Source organism: Penaeus monodon, chromosome 2 (assembly GCF_015228065.2).
Source record: "Penaeus monodon isolate SGIC_2016 chromosome 2, NSTDA_Pmon_1, whole genome shotgun sequence".
Classification (NCBI taxonomy): Eukaryota; Metazoa; Arthropoda; class Malacostraca; order Decapoda; family Penaeidae; genus Penaeus; species Penaeus monodon.
This window is the reverse complement of record NC_051387.1, coordinates 56,985,221-57,002,720: the sequence shown is the minus strand read 5'-3', so window position 1 is coordinate 57,002,720 and position 17,500 is coordinate 56,985,221. Positions and strand designations below refer to the sequence as shown.

General features: G+C 36.9%; 1 protein-coding gene across 1 annotated transcript in view; it reads left to right on the top strand.

Annotated features, from left to right (window-relative positions):
• The window catches only part of LOC119584069 (amino acid transporter AVT1B-like), a 30,141-nt gene extending 13,032 nt beyond the window's left edge, over nucleotides 1–17,109 (top strand). The window contains exons 2-8 of the mRNA XM_037932669.1: nucleotides 5,063–5,190; nucleotides 8,400–8,568; nucleotides 9,221–9,397; nucleotides 10,734–10,975; nucleotides 11,559–11,768; nucleotides 14,562–14,757; nucleotides 15,456–17,109. Coding sequence (XP_037788597.1) covers nucleotides 5,063–5,190; nucleotides 8,400–8,568; nucleotides 9,221–9,397; nucleotides 10,734–10,975; nucleotides 11,559–11,768; nucleotides 14,562–14,757; nucleotides 15,456–15,600 — 1,267 coding nt within the window. The 3' untranslated portion in view covers nucleotides 15,601–17,109. The remainder of the gene's footprint in view (nucleotides 1–5,062; nucleotides 5,191–8,399; nucleotides 8,569–9,220; nucleotides 9,398–10,733; nucleotides 10,976–11,558; nucleotides 11,769–14,561; nucleotides 14,758–15,455) is intronic.
• The last annotated feature ends 391 nt before the right edge of the window (nucleotides 17,110–17,500 follow it).

The window sequence follows — 17,500 nt, the reverse complement described above, 5'->3', positions numbered from 1 at the left end:
TATATATATATACATACATACATATACATATATATGTGTGTATATATATATATATATATATATATATATATATATATATATATATATGCATGTATCTATCTATCTATCTACCTATCTATCTATATGTGTACACACACACACACACACACACACACACACACATACGCACACACACACACACACACACACACACACACACACACACACACACACACACACACACACACACACACACACATATATATATATATATATATATATATATATATATAGAGAGAGAGAGAGAGAGAGAGAGAGAGAGAGAGAGAGAGAGAGAGAGAGAGAGAGAGAGAGAGAGAGAGAGAGAGAGAGAGAGAGAGAGAGTTCACACATAACGTACATTTTCTGTCATCATTATCCGAATGATGTATTTTGTAAACATAACATTTATAACAGAAGATAACGCGTCAATCAGTTAAGGCTGACAATCTGTTGAGATATACGTCAGCTGGCGACCACAATATCATCACGATAAGCTGAAATGATTTCTCTTCTCCAAAACAGAACATATCATATTTTTATTTTTCCAAGTAAATCTATTCGAATCTAGTCACTGTGGATAGATGTTCTTGCTATAGAATGAGGAAATCATGTGTACTGTTTGAATAGCTGAGCAGAACCACGTCATGGTCAGTAATCAAGGACCTTCATCTTGTATAGACAATGTTACTGAAGAAAGCAGACAGGGAACCTACTTCATTGTCTCTCCTTAGCCAATCAATGATCAAGATCTTTCTCAAAAGGAACATCTAGTGAAACTGTTGAGATACTGGTCACTGGGCGACAGTCAGAATCAGTATCAGATTGCTGTGTTTGCATGTCACGAGAAGAAAACTATTATTGTTTCCCAGCATTGATTCAATTCTCAACTGATGCTGTACATGTCATGGGAGTGATGCTGAGAACTCAGTAATCAGAATTATCTTTATTGACAATGTAACTGAAAAACAATTATTGTTTCTAGCTTATTAAATATCAAATCTTTTAATAGTGATCATGTATGATGATTGATCATCATTACATTAAACATTATTATTATTTTTATTTATTATCATCATTATTATTAGTATCCAATTATTCTATCATCATTATATTATATTATTATTATATATATTATTATTCATTATTATTATTATTATCATTTATTATCATATTATTATCATCTATTATTATTATCATCATCATCATCATTATTATTAATATACTATATATATATATATATATATATATATATATATATATATATATATATATATATATATATATATATATATATATATATATATACATATACAAGCACATATATGTGTATGTGTGTGTGTGTGTGTGTGTGTGTGTGTGTGTGTGTGTGTGTGTGTGTGTGTGTGTGTGTGTGTGTGTGTGTGTGTGTGTGTGTGTGTGTGTGTGTGTGTGTGTGTGTGTGTGTGTGTGTGTGTGTGTTAATCATACCAAAAGGAATGTAGATGTTATTTCTAGATATTTGGGCGATGTAGTATGTAACGATAACATAAAAAAATATAGCATGGATAGAAAAGTTATACATACTATGCACTCTTTTGATATATACTCCTGATATACACGTATCAAATTGATAGTTATTTTTATCAAAGTATATTTCTATGATGTGTCGTAACTGTTTATAAACTACAGATAAAATGGTGAAAAACACTTTGCAAAATAGACGATAATAATGATAGTAAGGCCAAAAGAAGTAATCATAAAAACAGTGATAATGAAAAACGATAACAACAATTTGACTAATTTAGATAATACTGATAATCATAAAAAGTATAAGGATCGTTGCAAAGATAAACTTCATGGGCATAATGATATCAATATTGAATTAGAACGGGGGGAAATAGTGATGTTTCTGGTAATTGTTATAATATTAATGACAACACTTCTGCTAATTGTGATATTATAAGCTATATGAAATGCAGATAGTAATGACTTCACTAGCACCAGATATGTAATAAAATATTAATGAAAGATTTATGATAATATCAGAGTGATATTGCTAATAATAGCAATAATGTTTATGATAAAGTTAACAGTAATAATAACTTCAATGGAGATAGCAATAACAGTGATAGTTATAGGAATAATAGTAATGATAATGATAACAGTGATAACAATGATAATAGTGATAACAACAACAACAGCAACACTAATGGCAATGATGATGATAATTGTAATGATGATATTGATAAAGATAATAACGATAAAAAATGATAATGTTGATGATGTTAATCACAACAATAATGATAATGATAATAAACACAACGATAATTATGACTGACTGTAACATTGCCAAAAACATTAAGATAAACACACACACACACACACACACACACACACACACACACACACACACACACACACACACACACACACACACACACACAAAACACACACACACACACAAACACACACACACACACGCATATACATCTCATATATTGTATGTATATGTCTTCACTGCCATCTATACCTAGTTATCTGTGGGAAGCTGATTACACTTCAAGATAACCTTGATCAAACCCTTAAAAATGAGTACGCACAGCCACTCATATATATATATAAGATAAGCTTACTATGATATCTGTTTTTATCTCTCATGAACACAAAGCAGGACGATAGACACGTAGATATACCCAGATATTTATGTCAAATAGATGCATAGTGTTTTGTTCAGTGCCAACTTTACATTCGTGTTTGTATGATATTTATCTCATTACTAATTTCATCATATTTTTACATATTTCATCATATTTTTTAAATGTTTTTTTTTCTCAAAAATTCATTGTAAAGAAAATTTATCGTATTGATTCAAAAGGTCGTTACGTTACGTTGTTAGAATTACATAAGAATATGGAACTCATTAGCATGTTATCTCGATTAGCGAGATAACAGACCTTTTTTTTTTTTTTTTGTCCCTCTCTATCTCCTTAGCTCACTCACTCCTTTCTCTTCCTCCATTCTCTTCTTCTCGTCTTCTCTTCCTCTCTTCCTCCCTCATTTCCTCTCTCCTTCCCTTCTTTCCTTCTCTTCTCTCTTCCCTTTCCCATTTTTTTTCCTCTTTTCTTCTCTCCTTCCCTTCTTCCTTCCTTCTCTTCTCCTACTTTTTCCCTCTTTTCATTTTCCCTCCCTCTTTCCTCCTTTCGTCTCTCTAATCTCATCGTCTCCTTTTTTATTCCCTCCCCTTCCTTTCTCCCTCACTCCTTGCCCCTCCCTCCCCCCCTTCCCTGTTCCCTTCGTTGCCCTCCTTGTCTCTCTTCCCTCTTCCTACCTCCCTTCTTCTGGCCTCCTTCCTTATTTCCTTCTTCCTTCCTTCCTTCTTTTCATCCTTCCTTCCTTCTTCCCTCCCTCCCTCCTTCCTTCCTTCTTCCTTCCTTCCTTCTTTCCCTCTTTCCCTCCTTCCTTCCTTCCTTCCTTCCTTCTTTCTTTCATTCTTCCCTTCCCTGTACAGAATTTAACTGTTTTGACGACTCTGCCTCTGTGAAAGTCATGATTGAAATTATCAATAAGGATTAGAATAAACATTTCCTTTCTACTGTTTCATATTCATAAATTTCCAAGTTATTAAGCTAAAAAACTGCGTTATCAATTTGCATTCACTTTATTGAAGGTAGAAATGTTATTTGTTCTGTTCAGCAGATCATGGCTAATTTTTGTTGCGGTGAACAAATGTTATTATCATCATTATCATTGTCATCAGTGTTCGTTCTTTTTGGGAAACTTTTAAATGAAGGAAAAAGAAAAAAACATTAATTTCATGGGATCTTCAAATATCTGGAAATCAAGGGATAACTAATTGTTTTTTTATATAACCAATTATATTTAATTAACAGTAATCAGTTGATGCTTCCTTTCTGCCTTTTTTTTTTATTGAGAAAATCAAATAATCAAACCAAGGCTTTGCTTCCGTCATTGCTAAGCAATTCTATGTATATCTATATTTTTATCTATATATTTCTTTCCTTTCTCCCTGTCTCCGCCTCTTTTCCCTCTATCATCAACCCTCCCTCACTTCCCCTTTCTTCCTTAGCTAACTTCCTCTTCCTTTTCTACTTCCTCTTCTTCCTCTCCTTCCTCTTCCTCTTCTCCTTCCTCTTCCTCCTCTCCTTCCTCTTCCTCCTCTCCTTCCTCTTCCTCTTCTCCTTCCTCTTCCTCTTCTCCTTCCTCTTCCTCTTCTCCTTCCTCTGATTACATCTAAATTCTTTTCTCACTTCATCTCTCCCGCATTCTATAGGGTATATTCTCCCTTCATTTACGCCTTTCCTCTCTCTCCTCTCTCTCCTTTCTCTCCCTCCAACCTTCCAACTATTCTCTCTTCCCTATCTCCCTACCTCCACCTCCTCTAACCTCTAGTCTCCCTCTCCCTTCTCCCGCACCTTCTGCAGGAGCGTGAAGCCTATCCTCCCTTCCTCCCTCCTTGATTTTCCCTCTCATTCTAATCCCCTTCTCCATTCTCTAAGTCTCTCTCCGCTTTCTTGCTCCTCTTTATCTCCCTTTCCTCACTATCTAACCTCTTTTCTCCCTTCTCCTTCTCACCCGCCTTCTACAGGAGGATGAAAATTTCTCCTTTGCTTGCCTCCTTCTTCCATCTTCCATTTCTCTGTTCCCTTCTTTCCTTCCTTCCTACCTCCCTCCCTCTCCTCTCCCTCTTCCTCCCTCCCTTCCCATCCCATCTAACCTCTCGTCTCCTTCTCCCGCGCCTTCTACAGGAGGATAAATTCTCCCTTTGCTCACCCCTTTCTCCCCTTTCTCTTCCTACCTCCCTCCTTCTCCTTTCCCTCTTCCTCCCTCCCTCCCTCCCCTTCCTTCCCACTCCATCTAACCCCTCATTTCCCCTCTTCTTCCGCTTCGCCTTCTACAGGAGAATAACTTCCCCCCCCAACCCCCTTTGCTTACCGCTTTCTCCCCTTTCCCTCTCCCTCCTCCTACCTCCCTCCCTTCCCTCCCCCCTTCCCACCCCCATCTAACGTCCCTTTCCCCTCTCCTTCTGCCGCGCCTTCTACAGGAGAATGGAGGCGGAACCCGCCGAGAAGAAGAAGAAAGGACTAGGAATGTGGATGACGTCCTTTTTCCTCATTGCACAGATGGCCGGGGCAGGATTTCTCTCCCTCCCGAAGGCGCTGTCGAATACGGGTAATGCTGGAGCCTTGTTTGTTTGTTTGTGTGGTGAGGTGGTGTTTGTTTGTTTGTGTGGTGAGGTGGTGTGTGTTTGTTTGTTTGGTTTGTTTGTTTGTGTGGTGAGGTGGTGTGTGTGTTTGTTTGTTTGGTTGTTTGTGTGGTGAGGTGGTGTGTGTTTGTTTGTTTGTGTGGTGAGGTGGTGTTTGTTTGTTTGTTTGTTTGTTGTGATGAGGTGGGTGTTTGGTTGTTTGTTTGTTTGTTTGTTTGTCTGGTGAGGTGTTTTGTTTGTTTGGTGGGTGTTTGTTTGTTTGTGTGGCGAGGTGGTGTGTGTTTGGTTGTTTGTGTGGTGAGGTGGTGTTTGTTTGTTTAGATGATGTTTGTGTGTTTGCCTGGTGGATTGATATCTGTTTCTTTGTTTGTTAATTTGTTGAGTTGGTGTTTGTCTGTTTGTTTGTTTTTTTTTAGTTGGTGCGTGTTTTTTCTATGTTTGTTTGTCTCTCTATCTTTTTGGTTGATGTTCATCTGTTTGTTGTGTTTCTTCTGTCTGTTGTTGAATTGTGTTCGTCTGTCTGTATGTTGAAAGGGATTATACCTGTTGTGTGTGTCTTTTTGTCTGTTGAGTTGATGTTCGTCTGTCTGTCTATCCATTACGTCAGTCTGTCTGTGTGTTAAGTTCTTTGCTAATCCGTCTATCTTCTGAATGGATGTCTGCCCGTCTGTACGTTTTGATGCGTTTCTGTTTGTTTATGTCTGTCTATGTGTGTTTGTTTGCGTCTTCAGTCCTCTTGTTTGTTGCTTTCCAAGAGTTTTTGTTTATCTGTGTTTGTAGAAGATTATGCCTGTCAGTCCGAAGATTATGTCTGTGGTTCATGTCTTTATGTCTGTTTTGGTGCCCAGGTCTGTTTTCAAAGCTGCTGTCTGTCTACCTTGTCTGTCTACTTGTTCTTTCGTGCTGTACATCTTCCCTCGAACCTTTCCATCAAAGGCAGATGTCTGACAGAGATTGAATGTCCTGATAATTACACACACACACACACAAACACACACAACACATACACACACACACACACACACACACACACACACACACACAAACACACACACACACAAACACACAAACAAACACCCCCCCCACACACACAACCCCCCCCCCACACACACAACCCCCCACCCCCCCACACACACACAAACACACGACCCCCCCCCCTCACACACACACACAACATCGCCATCTCACCAACCAGTACCTCTCATAACAAACATAATTTCTCTGTTATTCGCGTTATAATTCTATTTTATTTTTCATCTGTGAATTGTCGTAGGGAGAAGAAAAAAAAATTAGAACCGATAAGGATAAATAGAGATAAAGTAAACTACACGAGAAAAAAAAAGGACTTTGAAACGTAAACAGGATTTAATTTTTATAAAATTATCATAAATTTTATCAGTGTCTCATCTTATCACTGTGTTTTTTTTTATTTTTTTTTTGTTTTTTTATTATTATTTATTATTATTTGTTTCTTTACATTATCCCAGTTAAGCTATAAAAAAAAAAAAAAAAAAAAAAAAAAAAATATATATATATATATATATATATATATATATATATATATATATATATATATATATATATATATATATATATACATATATTACTACAAAAATACAAGATTAGATATAACAATTATAAAAGATTATATTGATAATGATAATACCAAGAATATTGTATTTAATCAGTAAAACAAAATCAGTAAAGGTAATTAATACTGACGTTAATGATGATGACGATGATGATGAAAATAATGATGATAAATAATAGTATTATTGTAATGATTTTGAGGAGGAGGAGGAAGAGGAGGAGGCAATTGAAAACAACAATGAGAGTAACATAATTATAATGATAATGAAGATAATGATAATAATAGTAATAGTAATTATAACAATAATAACGATAATAATAATAATAATAATAATAATAATAATAATAATAATAATAATAATAATAATAATAATAATAATAATAATAATAATAATATTAATAATAATAATAATAAAATGATAATAATAATAATGATTTGAATAATAACAATGAAAAAATAACAAAAACAGTAGTAATAAAGATGATGATGATGATAATAATAATAATAATAAATAAAAAATAATAAATATGATAATATTAATAACAATAACAGTAATAATAATAATTGTTGTTATAATGATACCAATAATAATAATAATAATGATAATGGTATAATAATAATAATGATAATGGTAATAATAGTAATAAATAATAATAATAATAATGGTATTAATAATATTATAATAATATAGTTATAATAACAGTAATGATAAAAGCAACAATGATGATGATGATATAATAATGATGATAATAATATTAAATAATAATGAACAACAATAATAATAATAATAATAATAATAATAATAATAATAATAATAATGATGATGGCAATAATCAGAAAAAATTATAATAATAATAATGATATTAATAATAACATTAATAAAAATATCAATATCAAAAAGAAGATAATAATGATAATAATAATCAAAATAAAATTAGTAATAATAATAATTAAAATTATAATATTGATGATGATAATGGTAATAATAACGATGATAACGATGATGATACTAATAAAATCAACAATAGCAGTCACAGATCTAGATAAACACATCAATAATATAAACTAAACAACTATACTTTAACAACAACAACGTCTCATAAAATAAAATAAAAACAAATAAATAAATAAATAAATAAATAAATAGACTCATAATATAAAGAAAAATAAAATCCCACAAAACATAACCACACCCACCATTAACCACACCCACCATTAACCACACCCACCATTAACCACACACCCACCATTAACCACACACCCACCATTAACCACACCCACCATTAACCACACACACACCATTAACCACACCCACCATTAACCACACACCCACCATTAACCACACACCCACTTTAACCCCCATTAACGTATCACTCTTTCTTTCTTTCCCTCTTTCCCTCCTTCCTTCCTTCCTTCCTTCTTTCACTCTTTCTTTCTTTCCCTGTTTCCCTCCCTCCTTCCTTCCTTCCTTCCTTCACTCTTTCTTTCTTTCCCTCCCTCCTTCCCGCCTTCTCTTCTCCTCCCTCTCTTTCCCTCCCTCCTTCTTCAACCCCCACTAACCTATCCACTAACCCCATTACACAGGCTGGCTAGGGGTTCCCATGCTGATCCTGTTCTGCACAATGGTAGGGTTCTCAGGCACGCGTCTCGGAAAGTGCTGGGTCATCTTGGAGGAGAGATATCCTGAATATAAGAAACCTTGTCGGCAGCCCTATATGGAGATCGCTGATAAGGCCCTCGGAGTGCATGGCAGGTATGGTGGGAAGGAGGGTCTTCTTCGTTTTATCTATTTTTTATCATTTTTATTATTATTTATTATTGTTATTATTATCATTATTATTATTATCATCATCATCATCATCATCATCATCATCATCATCATCATCATCATCATCATCATCATCATCATCATCATCATCATTATTTTATTTTATTTATTTTTTATTTTTATTTTGTTATTATTATTATTATTTTTTTTTTTTTACTTTTTTGGATGGAGTCACTGTTATTAACTTTTCATTTTTTTGCAGGAGAGGCTTTAGTGTTTCGTTATTATTAATATTATTATTACTACAGTTATTATTATTATTATTACTTTCATTATCACTATCACAATTATCATTATTATCATCATCTTCATATCTATCACCACTTTCTTTATTTTTTCCACAAAAAAACTTTCTTTCCATAGTTTTTATTCTTTTCTTTTCTTCTCTTTTTCGATAATAAACACACAATAATAGCCACACACACACACACACACACACACACACACACACACACACACACATACACACACACACATATATCCTATGTATCATTATGTATTTTCCTAACGTCTACATTCGCATATTGCAATCACCCTCCTCTCATCTCTCTCCTCCCTTTCTCTCACACACACACAGACGCCTGACGCTGGCTAGTGTAGTGATCACCCTCCTCGGCGGAACTACAGTCTTCCTCATCTTGATTGCGTCATTCCTGAACGGCCTGATCCCTCAGCTGAGTTCTTGTGAGTGGCTCCTGATCGTGGCGGCGGTGATCCTGCCCTTCACGTGGCTGGGGACGCCGAAGGACTTCTGGTAAGAGGCTTAGAGCTGGCGGGATGTGAGTTGGAGGAAGCAAGGATGGATGGTACTCTAACACAGGTAGCCCCACTCCATCTTATTGAAAATCCTAGTTGGCAACTTCCGAGCTAAGACTCCGGCCCCTTCACCTTTATTAATGTTTAAATCTGTTCTTTCTTTGGTTTGTTTATTTATTTTATTTATTTATTTATTATTATTTTTTTACTGAAAAAGGTACCATAAAGCATCGCACGGAATTCCTTAACATGGACAATTACTCTTGGTAAAAAGTTTTTTTTTTTTCGTTTCTTTTTTCTCTCTCTCTTTGTTAGTAAAATATGGAACGGGTAAATATTGAAAAAAAAAAAAAGAAAACACAATTTGATAACTGAATGAAATGAGATAATGTATATGTGAATACGTGTAGGCCTATATACATACGGCATTCTAACTAACCCACCGAACAATTGATACCACAGCTTACACACAGAAAGTAACAAAAGACACATATACAAACATACAGGCATCCTAATATTAAGTATCCTTCACCCTCACCCACCCATCCTTCCAGGTAACCATCCTTTAGGCAGTATCACAATATCCTACGTATACCATAATTACGTATATTCCTATCCTCTCGTATACAACACGGGTCGTCCTGTACGTTCCCCAGTCTCCAAACCCTCCGTCCTGTCCGTTGTATCACCGCGTATCCTATGCATCCGACCATTATGTATGTTCCCAACGTCTTACGTACAAATGCAGCCTTGTATCACCACGTATCCTATGTATCCGACCATTATGTATTCTCCTAAATCTCACGTACAAATACAGCCTTTTGTACGTCCCCTATCCTCTTCACGTATCTTTCCAAAGCATCCTTCCTAGCCGTCGTATCACGCATCTTGCCAATATGTATCCTGCCAATATGTATCCTCTTCCTCACCGGCCCATCCTTGCAGCCAAAACCTCAGTTCTATCCATCTACCACGTATCCTACCGTCATGTACAGTAGTACGTATCCTATTATGTATCTCCACTTCCTCCATCCTTCCAGACAAGCTCCCGTCCTAGCCATGGTATCACGTATTCTACATGTCCTACCATTATGTGTCTTCCCAACCTCTCAACCTGTCCTTTCACGTAACCTGCCATCATGTACCATATCACGTATCCTGTTATGTATCTCCCCATCCTCTCATTTACCTCTCCGTCCTAGCCTCAGTATCAAATATCCTACGCATCCTCCCCTCATGCATCTCCCCATCCTCTATCCCACCCGCCGTACCACATATCCTACGCATCCTCCCCTCATGCATCTCCCCATCCTCTCAGCCTCCCATCCTTCCAGGCAAGCCTCCGTCTTGGCCGTAGTCTCCACCGCCGTCGCTTGCATCGTCATCTTCATCCAAATCCTCGTGGAAATAGAGGACCACGAGGACCCCTTCTACCAGAATCCTACGATCTCCACCTTCGCCCTCGGGTTCGGCGCCATCCTGTTCGCCTTCGGGGGAGCCTCCGTGTTCCCGACCATCCAGAACGACATGGAGGATCGGAGGCAGTTCGGCAAGAGCGTCGTGGTCGGGTTTGCGGGTAAGGTGTCGGGGTAGAGGGAGGGTGGGGGAGGAAGAGGGGGAGGGGGAGGGGTAGGAGAGAGGAGGAGGGGGAGGTGGAGGGTGGGGGAAGGGGGGATGGTTAGGAAGGAGGAGGAGGGTGGGGAAGGGGAGGGGGAGGGGGTAGGAGGGAGGGAGGGAGAGAGGGACGGTGGGTAGGAGAGAGAGAGAGAGAGAGAGAGAGAGAGAGAAGTCGTGGGGGTGTTGGTGGTTTGTGTAGTGTATATGCAAACTAGTAGAGTATATTAGGCGAAGATGGATATCCGCTGCAAAGTATAAACACACTCGCGTACAAAGAAAAACATGCATACAGATATGTACACATTAGCACACACACGCGCACATTCAAACACACACACACACACACACACACACACACACGCACACGCACACACGCACACCACACACACACACACACACAAATACACACACGCTCACACAGACATACAATCAAACACAAAACAACCACAAAGGAAAGTACAAACACAAAAAACAAAAAACAAAAATAACACCAGTTTGACGCCTCAACACCAAACCCCCTCATCCTCTCCATCCTTTTACAGCCATCCTGAGTCTCTACCTCCCCGTGGCCGTGGCAGGATACGCCGTTCAGGGATTCGAAGTCGGCGACAACATCCTTCTCTCCGTGAACCAAGCGTCCTGGTCGGTCACGGCCGCCATTATTCTCGAAGTGATCAATCTCTTCGGGACTTACATCATCTCCTTCAACCCCGTCGGGCAGGTGTTCGAGGAGCTCTTGAGGGTTGAGAACAGTAAGTCGCGTGTTGGGGGAAATAATAATAATAATAATAATAATAATAATTAATAATAATAATAACATTAATAATAATAATATGATAGTAATAATGCTATAATTTAGTTTAGTCCATTTGCTACAATGGTTATTCTTATGTTTGGTGTGACAAGCTGTCTGTTTGCTTCTGTGACTTACCCCCTGTATGCAAGGAAGGCTCGGGTTACTATCCACTGACGACGTGGGATTTGAACATTGGTCAGCAAGATTGCTAGATGAGAATGCTACCACTGCGGCACACAGGGGTGGGGGTGGGGGGGGAGGAGGAGGAGGGGGAGTAAAAAAGGATCACAATTGTGAATATATCAGTATATTTAATATTTTAAATCTTTACGAGTGAAACTGCAAGTAGAAACCTTTTCTTTAAAACTGGTTGTTACAGGTACTCCCCGAATCGATTTCTATCTGAAACGTGCCAATACAATGAAACGTTTCGGAAGCAGGAATCGAAACGGGTAAATTCCTAAATTACCAAGTATCTCTCACGCAGTTATCCTTAACCTAACATTAGTTGCCTCGTTTATCCATTGAGCCCTGCTTCTTGAATCCAAGTTTCGAAAATAATTGTTCAGAAAAGTTTCGATTCCAATCTGAAACCTGCCAATAAGAGTAGAGGACTTGTGTTTCGGATACAGGATTCGAAATTGGCGGCTCACGACTTCAAAGTGAGTGAATTTAAAACTATTCCAAGGGGTTTGTGAAAGATATTTTTTACTTTAAACTGGAGGGAAACATACACTGCAGGACTACGTTGATTTTTTTTTTTTTTTTTTTGTTCTTTTTTATTATTTATTATGATACATTCTTCTGTAGATTTCGTTATTAGCTTATATATGTTAATTATATTCTATTTTAAAAATGTATTTGCTACTACTAAGAATGTATTTGTGGTATTTGTGTGTGTTTGTTTGTGTTCTCTCTTTTGCAACGTCTTTTTTCTCGTTGCCATTTTATGTTGAGAATTCTGCCATTTACTCGCACTCCCCATTCCACGACCCAGAATATAAATTCCAGCAAACCATCTCTCCATAAAACTAAAGAAAACGAAAGATCTTTGCATATCACTTATGAACCAATCTTATTTATGACATGTTTCCTCAACGGATGCTACGTGTGTTGGGGTGTGTCTGTTGGACAGGTGTGGCGAAGTTGCATGTGTGTATGTTGTGCTTGTTGTGTGCCCGTGTTGAAGTTATGTTGTGTGTGTGTGTGTGTGTGTGTGTGTGTGTGTGTTTGTGTGTGTGTGTGTGTGTGTGTGTTGTGAAAGTATATGTGTGTTTGTGTGTGTGTGTGTGTGTGTTTGTGTGTGTGTGTGTGTGCACATGCGTACGTGCGTGCGTGCATGCGTGCGTGTTGTTTACCTGCGTGAGTGTATACCTATGATAGACAGAATTGACTGCCATTTAGCATCGAGGTACACCATCCCACGACCACCAAATCAACTCCCTCAACACCCCCCCCAAAAAAAAAAAAAAAAAAAAAATTCTTTCCACCCCCCTTTAACACGAAATCACATGACAATGTACACCCTCATGGAATGCACCTCTGTTGTTTTAGCTCCTGAAATACTGAACAGTGACGGCGAAAGTTCACGTCAGGGTCATGTTTGCCTTTCATTCTGCCCGTTGATAGCTTGTCTCGTTTGTAAACTGACAATGGCTGACTTCGGTTCATGACACACCGCATGATTCTGGCGTTGGGGGAAAAGTTATGTTTTGTGCGACTGTGTCTCTTGTGATTGCTGTTCAATCGATTTTTTTTCTTTTTTTTTCCCCTTTTTTCTGTGGCACTGTTTTTTCTTTTCTTTTGCTTTCAATTTTTTTTTTTTTTTCAGGGAAATTTTTTTAGTCTTCTTTTTCGTTTTTTTTTTCTGGAACACTTTTTTTTCTCTTCCTTTTTTTTCGGGACATTTTTATTATCTTATTTTTCAGTATCACACTTTTTTTTTCTCTCTCTTGTTTCCTTCTTTTTTGGGGGGACACTTTTTCCGTTTTCTATGACACACTTTTTTCGTTTTGAGGGTGTACCACTCCAGTATTTAAGGAAGAAAATGGGTTTTGTTTATCTGTGTTTATAAACCATTTCTTTGTTCGTTTGTTTATTCATCCATTCACACTTCTATTCAATATGTTAATTATAATTCATTCTATCATGCTTTCATTTATTTCTCCATTGTGTTCGTCTCTACCTGCAAATCATAATATCTAATTTCGTTATAGATTTCCGTCATGTCAGAAATTGTAATCAAAATGATAAAAAATCTCTTAATCTAAATATTATAATTAAACTTGTTAATCATGAACCAAAGATATCGACACTTTTTGCATGTATAAAAGAAGATCCATATTAGTATGTGTTCAGTTTATTATTATCATTATTATCGTTATCGTTATTATTGTTATTTTTATTATTATTATTAATTATTATTATTATTATTATTATTCAGTGTTCTAGTCAAGATAATGTGTCAGGCTCTCTCTCTCTCCCCCCCTCTCTCTCTCTCTCTCTCTCTCTCTCTCTCTCTCTCTCTCTCTCTCTCTCTCTCTCTCTCTCTCTCTCTCTCTCTCTCTCTCTCTCTCTCTCTCTCTCTCTCTCCTCTCCCCTCCTCCCCTCCCTCCCTTTCACCCTCCCACCTTCCCTCCCTCTCCCTCCCACCTTCCCTCCCTCTCCCTCCCACCCTCCTTCCCTCCCTTCACACATCCATACCCACATTCTAATACCCTCCCCCCCCCCTCTCTCTCTCTCCCACCAGAATTCGGCTACAAGAGATGCCTCGTTCGCTCGGCTATCATCATTTTCGAAGTGCTTATAGGTCTCGCTGTGCCTGACTTTGGCATGATTCTCAACCTTATCGGCGGCTCGACTGTCACTGTGTGCTCCTTTATCCTTCCGCCTCTGATGTACATGAAGTTGGTCGATAGGACAGGCCCTCCAGAATGGCCCAAGCGGTAAGGGATATTGTGTGTTGGAGAGGGAGGGAGGGAGAGAGGGAGGGAGGGAAGAAGAAGGGAAGGAGGGAGAGGGAAAGGGAGGAAGGAGAGGGGTAGAAGGAGGAGAGGAAAGGGATGAGGGAGAGAGAGAGAGAGGAGAGAGAGAGAAAGAAGAGAGAGAGAGAGAGGTAGGAAGGGAGGGAGAGGTAGGAAGGGAGGGAGAAGGAAGGAGGGAGAAGGAGAGAGAGAGAAAGAGAGAGAGAGAGAGAGAGAGAGAGAGAGAGAGAGAGAGAGAGAAAGCGAGAGAGGTAAGAAGGGAGGGAGGGAGGGAGGGAGAAGGAAGGGGGAGGGGAGAGAGAGAGAGAGAAAGAAAGAGAGAGAGAGGCTTAGAGAAAAAAAGAGTACAAATATTTTTATCTAATATGCAGGTAAAATATTAGCAGATATACAGACACACACACACACACACACAAATTTATCACATGACATAACTCACCTCAATAACACACACATACACCCAAATACTTGTAACCCACAACCCCACAAACCCAGCTAACCCACCTAAGAGAACCCACCTCAACGAATCAAACATCCCCACCACCACCCACCACCACCACCAAAAAAAAAGAAAAAGAAAAAAAAAAGAGAAAAAAAAGAAAAAGAAAAAAAAAGAAAATGCACTCGTTTAACCTTCTTTCAAATCCTCGTCCCCCCAGAACGATCCCACTGTGGGAGCGAGTGGTACTGTGGGAAATTATCATCGTTGGAGCTGTGGGAGGCCTTACCTCCACCGTGTCTGCCTTCATCGCCATCCTCGACCCAGATTCCTTTAACAAATCCTGCTTCGTCGCTTTTTCGTAATAGGATTCGCCGACGGATGTGTTTTTTTTTTTTTCTCCTTTCATCGGTGTCGGGTCTGTGTCCTTTCTAATCCGTTTCTGATTCTGTTCTTGGTTTAAAAAGAGAGAGAGAAAAAAAGGAAAAAGGAGATGGTGAAGGAGAGGAAGAAGGAGAGACAGAGAGGGAGAGAGAGAGAGAGAGAGAGAGAGAGAGAGAGAAAACAAATCGTTTGAAAAAAAAAATCGTAAAAAAAAAAATAGAAAAAGAATGATATAAATACTTGTTTTATTTTCAAATGTGGTGATGACAGGATGATAGACTGATGATAATAATTGATGACTGACAGGTTGATGAGAATAATTACTAAAAAAAAAACAAAAAAAACTTTTAACTTCCGACTTCTCAGGTTCCTCTTCGCATAAAAAATGATGATATTGATGATAAAATTGAGTAGAAACGGATTAAGATTTTATCATTAATGTAATGATAATCATTATAATTATCATTAATATTATTATTATTATTATTATTATCATTATCATTATTATTATTTATATTATTATTGCTATCATTATTGCTATCAAATCATTATCATTATTACTATAATTATTACTACCCTTACTACTCTTATTATCATTATCATCATCATTATTATTATAATTCCCCATAATGATATTCCATGAACCAGTCTCAGCAAGGACATCATTTGCAGTTAAAGATGACGGTTGAGACGGTTATTTTTAACGTGTGTTCAAAAGAGGGCAGTCGGCGCGCTGGCTGCTGATTGGTGGGTTGTCTCGACCAATCCGGTGGCTCGACGAAAGGCCATACAGACAGTTCCTTTTTTTCCTTATGGAATTCTTAGTAAATTGTTTTACCTCTTGTTATATTTGATTTGATTTTTAATTATTATTATTATTATTATTTTTTTTTTTTTGGAGTCAATTGTAAAATATTTCTTGCTGAATATATGTATATTTTTTAGATATTCTATTCCCGTTAGTAAGATATACTTCTTGTTAATTGCATTTCTAAATAACTTTTAATCCCAATAGTGAAATATTTACTTCTTGTTAAATATATTTTCAGAAAATTTTTAATCCCAAAACCAAAATATCTTCCTTCTTGCGAAATGCATTTTTTTTTTCTTTTTTTTTAACATTCCCAATTAAATATTTGGTTGAAACTGATATTAATGACATCCTGTAATGAACATGTTTGCTGAGTTTGAACAAAAAAAATATATATATATAGAACATCAAAGCTTTAGTAATATTAAACAGAAAAATATATACATGATTTAAGAGATATGCGTATCTTTTCTTAAGTGTTGTTGATGTTATGTAAGTTATAGCTTGTGTAGAAAAGGTATGAATGAGAATGAATATCTTCACAATGCAAGAGATGTATAAATGCATAGATCTATAAATACATCTCTTGTATTGTGAAGATATTCATTCTCATTCATACTTTTTCATAAATATAGCTTGTGGTTTAATATCACGAGCGAAATAAAGATATAAGATGCGTTGCGTTGGATTTTATTTGACCGAACGGAAAAGTGTGTGGGAGGAGGTTGGAGGTGAGATTTAATGTGGAGAGGGGAGAGAAAAATAGATAGAGAGGAAGAAGAGAAAGAGAGGGAGGGTTACGGAGCGAAGGGCAGACTGGAGAGAGAAAAGAAATATATATACATATATAATCTCTTATATATATGTAAATTATTCATTATATTATATTTTATAAATATAGTTTGTAATATAGAATAGATATATATGTTTATTATTATTATTATATACATACGAATAAATTGTAATTAATATGATATGATGGTAAGATAGATGATAATATGAATATATAATATATAATATAATACCATAGAATATATATAAGAATATAATATATATACATATATATATTA